This window comes from Sycon ciliatum, chromosome 2 (assembly GCF_964019385.1).
Source record: "Sycon ciliatum chromosome 2, ocSycCili1.1, whole genome shotgun sequence".
Classification (NCBI taxonomy): domain Eukaryota; kingdom Metazoa; phylum Porifera; class Calcarea; order Leucosolenida; family Sycettidae; genus Sycon; species Sycon ciliatum.
The window spans coordinates 10,854,619-10,864,114 of record NC_088644.1 but is presented as its reverse complement, the minus strand read 5'-3'; the positions used below and the strand labels follow the sequence as shown (position 1 = coordinate 10,864,114).

The window sequence follows — 9,496 nt, the reverse complement described above, 5'->3', positions numbered from 1 at the left end:
TCCGTTTATAGCCGCTCCTTCATGCAGGTCCACATGTTTATCAATGGATTAGTGTTAACTTCAGTATCGCTAGACATGCTATGGCCAGAGTCTATGGCATAACACTTTTTATTAACAGGAAACTCCTCTTCCTCTGTTTGATATTCACTTGGCGTAGATCTACGTAGTCTCCTCCATCATCCATGGTTCTCCATGATTTCAAAAAAAATTCCTCGTAAATCATCGTTACGGATTTTGTGGACTTCGAAGCATAAACAGCCTCAATTGCAACGGTGGGCATGCTACATCACATGTACATTTACCTGACATTGCTACATAAAGACTTTATGTAGCAATGACATGTCATTACTGCATGTAAAAAAAAGTAAAGTTTGCACGTCCGCGTTACCACCGGCTATACAATTGCGTTGAGAAACACAACCAGCTTAGGAAGTTTCGCATGTGCCAGGCCACCACCATACCTGTGCTACCAGGGTGGCAGATGCAGCGCATTACTGCATGTAGTCAGGTAAATGTAGCGCTAAAGGTGTTACGTGTGACGGTGTCTACACTCACAAAGTCATGTGCCGGTACGTACATGTATATTATGGCGTTGCACCTCATGCAGTCATGGCTTTAGCCGATTGTTGCCAAAAACCATGAGATTTCCCGACATTATCCACTATAAAACTAACTCGTTATGCCGCTCAAACCTCACATAAAGCTCGTCTTGTTCCTTCCTAATGCTCCATAATGCTCTAATGCTCGGATAGTCTTATAATGCCGAATATAATGCCGGCATTATCTGCTGGACCCTAGCGTTGTACTGTAGTGGCAAAGGTTCAAGGGGGTCAACGCACCGTCCGACCTCGCTACGACCATCACTGATTGTAGTGGACTGGACATGTTATCAAGGGAATCGTAAACCTACGACTTCCTGGTGCATCTACTTGTACTTGTACTTGTAGAACATGTACAACTGTATGAAATTTGATGCGAACAGGCGGATTATTCCAATTTTATGCGATTCGTATGCAATTTGCCTCGAATTATGCGATTATTCGATTTTGGTAGGAATTATGCGAAAAAAATATGCTAGCATAATCTGTCAAGGCTATCAAAAATTTAATAATAATAATAATAATAATAATCTCGTTCTGTTGATCGCAATTCTAAAAATAATAATAATAATAATAATAATAATAAGGCCTAGTATCTGGTGTTCACGAGGTGTTTGTCGCGCTGGAAACGGAGCGTCTCTGTAAGTTAGTTTGTAACTTTGTATCCCTGGTGATGTTTTTGCCTGGAGAGCACTACATACATGTACATTGTATAACAAGGTTTATCTAACACTGTTTTTTTTAACCAGTGTTAGGTTATAATAATAATACCATGTACGGTCATGTACAGTACATGCAGTGATGAATCCATATAAGTGGTGCTCTTCAGGTAGTTCAGGCATAATCTTCCTAGGCCTACTCAACCTCAACTGATGAGGGATAGTAGTAGTAGAATTTATTATTTTACATGTACTAGCGAACTCCCAACAGGGGTTGCCTTTTTACTGGGAACCCTAGGTATGACTTGGTGCTTGTGACAAATGCAGAAAGGGGCTTAGCTCGACGACATCCCGGTGGAAGCATGTTCCATCTGTCTGCTGCCAAAAATGAAAGTAATAGCATTCAGGCCGTAACGAGACGTAGCTCTGGGTAGGTTCGGAGCGGCTGAAGCTTGACCGCGGGTAGCAGCATTTGTGCGGCATGATGCAGAGCGGGGGGGGGGGGGGGGGGGGTAGATAGCGTGCGGACCGGTGCAACGAGATAGACACCTAAAAACAAACACAGGGGTGAATTCCCCGAAACACTGTGAGCAGGGAGTGGTGCTTTCTTGCAGGTTTGTCGAGTGGACAGTTCGATGGACTTCTCGTGTGCTCTGGATGGCAGTCGTGAGTCAGTCAAGTGAAATCAAATTTCGGGCCAGGAGCCATCATCAGGATTGAGGAGAAAACAAGTGAGGTGGACCTACATGTGCATGTATTATGCAATACAAGAAGTGGAGCGAAACTACACCATACATGTACGTGATAAAAGTACACCGTCCTTTAGGCCTTGACAGATTATGCTAGCATAAATTTTCGCATAATTCCTACCAAAATCGAATAATCGCATTATTCGAGGCAAATTGCATACAAATCGCATAAAATTGGACTAATCCGCCTGTTCGCATCAAATTCCATACAGTTGTACATGTTCTACAAGTACAAGTACAAGTAGACACACCAGGAAGGCGTAGGTTTACGACTCCCTTGATAACATGTCCAGTCCACTACAATCAGTGACCAGGGTGACGGTCATACATGTAGCTAGGTCGGACGGTGCGTTGACCCCGTTGAACTTTTGCTACTACAGTACAACGCCCTCTACAAAAAAATTCACCTGTTATTTTGCACAGAACCATCATACATGTATACAATGTACATTAGCAGCATATGTGAGCATAATGCCGCATAATATGATAACTTTTCGCATAATAATAGCATAACTCTGCAATTTTTTCAGCAATGCGAAAAGCATAATTTCACGAATATATTAGCATAATCTGTCAAGGCCTACCGTCCTTTGGGCACAGGCACACACACATACACACATACCCACACACATGCACACGCCAAACACACACAGACACACACTCATACTCAGTACACTCGCACCAACACTCAGTCACTCACACTCAGTCACTCACACAAGCTCACACTCTGAACCACACCCACGGGGCCAATCAGCTCACACATGTGCAACAAAAAGTCAAAAGACACACCGCACACACAAACACCGAATGTGCCTGAAAACAAGGTGTGAATAGTGGTGCGACTGTGAGTATGACAAAAAAAAGAGAGATGTAATTAATTAATAGATTCTGTCACCAACCTGCACTTTATGCTACAACATTTCGCTGAACAATGTCGTGAACAAGCCCACATGACAACAGGACAGGGCAGATCAGACTACTGTAGTACTGTACTTACCCTACTTTTTAAAATACTAGTAATTATACATCTGATGTACATGTACATGTACTAGTATATTAAAGTAGGGTATTATAAAGTACAGTAGTTCCTTTCTGCTGACATGTGCATGTGATAGCCAATCAAGCTGAATGTCACGGGTAACAAAAAAATGCGGGTGGATATAGTCAGCCCCAGCCAATGAGACCACGTATCTGCCCTCCTAGGAGGGTTGAAAGATGTCACGATCCGCCCGCCGCGCGATCACTTCTCCTGAACACTCTGCTGAATCGTGATTCGCTTCCGTCATGGTGATTGTCACGTGATATAATTGTACCAAACTGTAGATTCTCCCTGTTTCTCTTTACGACTTTAGCCTAGTACTACTACTACTAGTAGTACAATTATCCATCATTTCAGCGGAGCACCACGTACCATGAAATCTATAACAAAAAGCATCTGACAACTAGCCAGGGAGGTGAGGTTTGGAAGAGCGGCTCTGGAGTGGATAGGAGCTCCGAAATCAGGACTTTTAAAAATAATGCCCAGCGGGCCGACAGAGCCAGAGTTGAGAAGTGGTTGGTAACTGTGCCTTTGCCTTTGGCCTCCAGCTGGCCGAGGTACGTCTGTCAAAACTTGACAAAATACTCAACTGATGACTGACAGGTCGACTGCTCTCCGACGCCTCGGCGACGGGCTGACATTTTATTGATGGCCTTTGGCAGTCAGTGTCACGTCAGTGCCTCAGCGCTAGCGGACTAAGCGGAGCACGTCTGTCGTATCACTGATAAAGTCTGATTTACTAGCAAGAGTACAGTCATACCAGGGAGTAGTAAAATACTACTCCCTGGTCATACTAACCTCGTTACACACAAAAGGCACAATGGAGTTTAATTACAGATTTGTCCACGTTTTGTACTCTCGCGCCGCCAAGGGGGTCGGATTTCAGTTGCCAGCACTGTAGAACAATTCATGTACTACTAGTACAATGTCATGGTATACTCTGTACCTAGCGCTAGCATTCACGCTGCTCCTGTTCCTGCGACCAGCACGGTCAGTGACTGATCATGACTGTGTGTATGTCTGAATCATAATGATGTGTATACAGTGTGACCGCACACATCCGTTTCCAGAAAAAATATCCGGATAGGCAAGGGAACCGGATAATCGAACACATAATTATACTGTATGTGCGCATGGCATACGCTGTAACCAACGATGTTCTACCGGATGGCGAGGGATCCGGATAAACGAGGACCGGATAAGCGAGGTCTGACTCTACGACTCTTTTACACAGTACTTCAAGTCACGATAGACTCACGAATGCAGCCATTGCAGGTAAGAATGACTACGAGTAGAACGACTCAACCGTCAACGAGCCGTGATCATGGTGATAGACTGTGAAATCCATGTATGGTTCTGCTACTATCGATCGAGAGCGCGCTCTTGAGTCTTGTCCCACACTGATAGTGAAGGATAATACTGACATGCACTTCTTCTGTCAAGAAATCAAGTGTCACAGATGAGACTAGACAGTGCGGGATCACGAACGTCGACTCATACAAGACTGGCAGTATGACTAGTATAGTAGGTATAGGCTACTACTTATGTCATGTATCTAGATCTACAAGCCACGCGAAAATATGTTCGCAGACGTGCTATCGTCCTCCACTCCCGATATCAGACACCGAACCGCCCGTCCTTTTGAAGCGCAGTTGCATCGCTGACCAGAACCAAACATCCCATTGGGGAGTGTGTGGTCTACAAAACAGAGAACAACGCGTGGCTCAGTCGAGCGGCTCGGCCATCATGCAACGCCTGGCACATCGGAGAGGATGCCTGCTACTTCCTCGTCTTCGGCGTCACGTGAAAATGAGACCAGGCACCTCGATCCCGCTGCACACCCGGAATTCGCAATCACAGTGAACGCAATGCATGTTTGTGTTTTCGGAGCGTGGTGCAGAGGATAATGGTGGTTCCTGCACCACCTGTGTCAATGCTGCTGCGGAGACATGATCGTCGTCTGCCATCCGCTTTATTCTCACATGACCGTGCGCGTGGACTGGTGGCGGTGCTGGTGGTGTTGACTGCCGTACTAGCCGAGTCCCAGCTTTGCAGCGCATTCGCGTCTACCCAGCAGGAGAGTTGTTTCATTCAGCATCGCACTGGAACTGCGGAGCGACTCAACCGTTTCTTGTCGAATTCAGGACCTCAGCGTCTTTCCTGCTTCCGATTCAGCACGACCAGCAGCAGCAGCAGCGCCGGACTAGTGACAGCCAGCCAGAGCGCTAGTAAGAGTACTGACCCTCCTGGAAGTGACTCGGATGACGGTGCCGGCGCTGGCGCTTTGCCCGCCGACGGCAATGGCACTTCGGACGGCTTCCAGTACCTGCTGGGAGTGCTGATGCCGATGCACATTAGCACCTCGCTGAGCGATCCCACTACCTGCACGGGCGCACGGCACGTGTTCATGGTGGAGCTAGTGGAGGCGTTGAAGCTGGCGCTGAGTGAGATATTGGCCAGTAGTCCGGCAGTACAGCGCCTCGTATCTGGCGTGGAGGTGCACGACTCGTGTGGCATGCCAGAGGCAGCAGCTGAAGAGGCCATTGAGTTGAGCAGGTACTCCATACAAGTGGAAAGCACCTGTAGAGATCGCCAATATGCGTCGGCCATTGCGGCGAGTTCAAGCTGTGGCACCCTGGGCTCTCCCACGAACACCACCACCACCACCAATGCTGTCCCAACAACTGAGGCGACGACAACAAGAACATTAGCAGAGCCTCTAGAGGTTGAAAGACTCCTGGCTGTCATTGGTCCAGTGCTCAGCAAGGAAGTGGAGGTAGCCACCACAGTACTAAACTCCTATCAAATACCGCATTTCTCTTTCTGGTCGACGTCGGATCACTTTGTCGACAAGGATCAGTATCCGTACTTTTTCAGAACGACGACGTCGGATCGATTTCAGGCCGCTGCTATACTGGATCTGTTGAAGCATTTTGGCTGGACATATGTGTATATGTTGTATGACGAGCCAGATGGCTCACGTGACACACTCGCCGATAGTCTGAGATACTCCGCGCTGGTCGAGGACAACCAAGCAGTCTGCTTTGCCATGGACAGGGCGTTCCGTTTCACTGACGCGGAAACAATCAACGACATTCTCCAGCAGTGGTTTGACGCGGCCAATACAACGTCGACTTTGGAATCGCCGCATGTCGTCCTCCTGTTGGCCGGCTACCGGTACGCGGAGGCCATCTTCAACGCCACGGAGATGAAAGCCAGACATGACCCGGCGTTTGCAGCCTGGCTGGCCACGGAACACTTTGTGTGGATTGCCAGTGACTCTTGGATCTCAGCGGCCGTCGATATCGTCCACAAGACGAAGAGAGCCGTTGCAATGGGCAATCACACAGTCATAGGGCTCACGTTCCAAGTCCCGGATAACATCAGTTGTGCAGAGGGCTTTGAGGATAGACTTTACGCCAAGCTGCAGAACACACACCCGACAGAGGACGCTATTCTCAGTAACCCGTGGCTGGCAGTAGCCTGGCAGGATCGTCACGCTTGCCGTCTTCCGTTCGTCCAGTGCACCGACATCGACGCCGAGTGTCAGAATCGCAATGTTTGTAACGTGACAATGTCGGTTGCAGAAGCATTTGGCCTGGCACCAGACTCATTCTGGATACCAATCACCACTGGTAGCTTGTGGATGGCTGTCAAATCAACAGTGTGGCTAATCGAGGATATGATCCAAGCGGCGAACGGCTCGACACTTGGCTTTGCAGACAAACAGTACGAGGCACTGACGACGGCCATGCGTCAAGGCGCCTGGGACTGCAGCGGGGCTGTGGATCAGCCGGAGCTGTGTCGCTTCTTCACCGACCAAGACCTCAGTCACAACCTGCGCGTGCTAGGCATTGTCCCTGGCCCTGCTGTGGCGACATGGCGTTTGGAACATCTGGCCGATTGGCATGTTTCCTCTTTGCCAGTGAACCAGAGCACTGCTGGCTCTCTCCTAGTGTGGAGGGAGGCAGGTCTTCTGAGCAACATTTGGATGACTGCCACTAAGGAACCGCCAATGTCAGCGTGTAGTAAACCTTGTCGCCCGGGTACCTTGCAATATGAACCTCCCGGCATTGCTGATGGACTGCAGCGTCCCAAGGTATGCTGTTGGCTGTGTACCGAGTGTACGGGCAACACGTTTCGCAACGGAAGCAGTACGGACGGCCGCTGCACGCCATGTGCAACCGGCTACTTTGCCGATGAGAATCACACGAGCTGCGTACTGTTCACAACGTTCTATTACGACTTTGCCACTGCCCCGGGGGTCGCCGTGCTGGTCCTGTCCTTTCTGGGTGTCTGCGGTGCTGTGTTGCTGCTGGCTGCGTTCTGCTGGCATCGGAAACGCCTTGCTATCCAAGTAGCAGGAATTGAGCTCAGTGTTGTGCTACTGCTGACCGCCATAATTGGCCTGTCTGCCAATGTCTACCTGTTCTCTAAGCCGGGAACTAGGTCTTGCCCGGTTCACACAACGACCATTGCCAACAACTTTGTTTTCTCCCTTCTGCTTCTAAATTGCCGCTGCCTGCATCACGTCTCTGTCTCCAACAAGGCTGGCGTCCCAGGCTTTGTAGTGCGCCTGGCGGCACTCCTAGCTTCGAACGCCACTCGGGAAATCATTGGTGTGTTTTCGATAGCAACCATCATCACAGGAGTATTCATTGTCTATGGCCGAGAATTTCCCATTGAGCCCACAGCCATGCCGGTGTCCGAAACGAGAACTCTAAACCTGTACTGCCACCAGGAACCACTTGATTCGATTTCTGTGCCGTTCTTTGCATTCTTTCTCCTGTCTTTCATCTATTTGGCGTTTGTCGTCCGCCGCTCTAAAATAACCCGCACCCTGGGTATGACGTGGCTGCCGAACGAGGCCACTCTGCTCGGCTTGACCGCATTCATGCTGACTATATTCTGGGCGGCTGTCCTGCCAATTTCCTCGTTGGCGGTTGGCATTGTCTTCCCGGTGGTGTCGGCTGCGGCCATGCTCCTGCACCACTTTGCCATCTTAGCCTGCTTGTTTGTACCGCGGATACGTGCCGTGTCCAAGGGCAGCACACTAGCGGGTAAGCTGGCCAGTCGGCATCAGCTGCGCGTGATTCACGGCGTGTCCCGGCAGAACACAATCTCCCTGACACAGTCGCGACAGAACAGCATGCACATGGTTTCTCTGCAGAACAGCGGCGGGGGCGGCTCGAGCGCGTCACCATGGTCACCGTCTCCCAACGGCTCCATCAGAGGTCCGCCCATTGCCAGTGCTGCGCAGTCGAGAAAGACCAGCTTAGTTTCCAATCATCATCCGACTCTGGCCGACACACAGCCTCTACCCGACCCCGCCGCTATGGAACCCATTTACTATCACGCGGGTACGTCGCCCCTAGCAACTACTTCCACTGACCCATTTGCCGAGTCACCTATGCTGCCACCATTAGAACCGGGCGAGACCGCAGTGTGAGCTTTTCACCGCGGTGTAAGCCGGCGTTTTGCACGGTTGAAGACTATACACTGAGAGCCTTGACACATGCTTGATTGATATCCTATGGTCAGCGAAGCAAATCTACATATCATATATTTATTTAGTACTACTATTTACATGGACTGAATATTAGGAATATTTTACCCTGGAAGCTGGAGAACTTGAGAGAAGTGTTTTCATATAATTGTTGTTTTTTTTGCATTGCCTTGGCTTTCGAACGCAGACTGAGACGGCCTATACAATCTATTCAACTAATACTTTCAACACAGCCGCAGTCCAACCTTCGTAGGTAACTAAAAATCTTGTTGAACCTCTCGGCGCAAAGTTTCCTAGAAATCCTCCTGCTCCTATTACAAATTGAACCAACTCCAAATAATCATGCGTGTCGTGAAGTACTGTATCTTTCAGTCACTCTTTGATATCACAGTTGAGTAGAGTGTAGTGTAGAGTGTGAGCATTGCCTAGTGGCCATCAGTCATGGCCCGGCGTAACCTGGGACGTGAGGCATGCGTATGGGATTGTGAGCATGTGTGCCTGTTCCGAAGGTGGTGCACTGAGGTTTGGGCACACTGTGACTCCCTCTGTGCACCTGATCCCGGCCACTCACCAAACATGTCCTAAATGATGTTGAATCCGAGTGAGAGTGACGACGGCTGCAGCGCACATTGGCACATATCAGAGGCAGGGTGGTTGTGGGCTAGGGACTAGTGTCGCCGTGCGCCTCTATTGTGATTTGTGAATCATGGCCAATCATGCGGCGACTGGCCTGGTGCTACACCATCAACTAACTAACTTATAGGGAGTCACTGATTTAAACTTTTTTTTTTTTTTTTTGAAACATGTGATAGACACCTCTTCAACTACCTCTTCTACTGGTCTGTAGAACAGGGACTCCCGGAGTAGTAATGATTCAGTATTACAAATTTACAATACTCCATGTGCCATATTCAGTAAAACCTGGCAAGGCGACCACTCGGATA

General features: G+C 49.0%; 1 protein-coding gene across 1 annotated transcript; it reads left to right on the top strand.

The window, feature by feature from the left end:
- Positions 1-4,659: 4,659 nt before the first annotated feature.
- LOC135808647 (metabotropic glutamate receptor 3-like) lies at positions 4,660-8,935 on the top strand. Its single transcript, XM_065321870.1, has one exon. The coding sequence runs from the start codon at positions 4,953-4,955 to the stop codon at positions 8,493-8,495; it is 3,543 nt and encodes a 1,180-aa protein (XP_065177942.1). The 5' UTR covers positions 4,660-4,952; the 3' UTR covers positions 8,496-8,935.
- Positions 8,936-9,496: the final 561 nt, after the last annotated feature.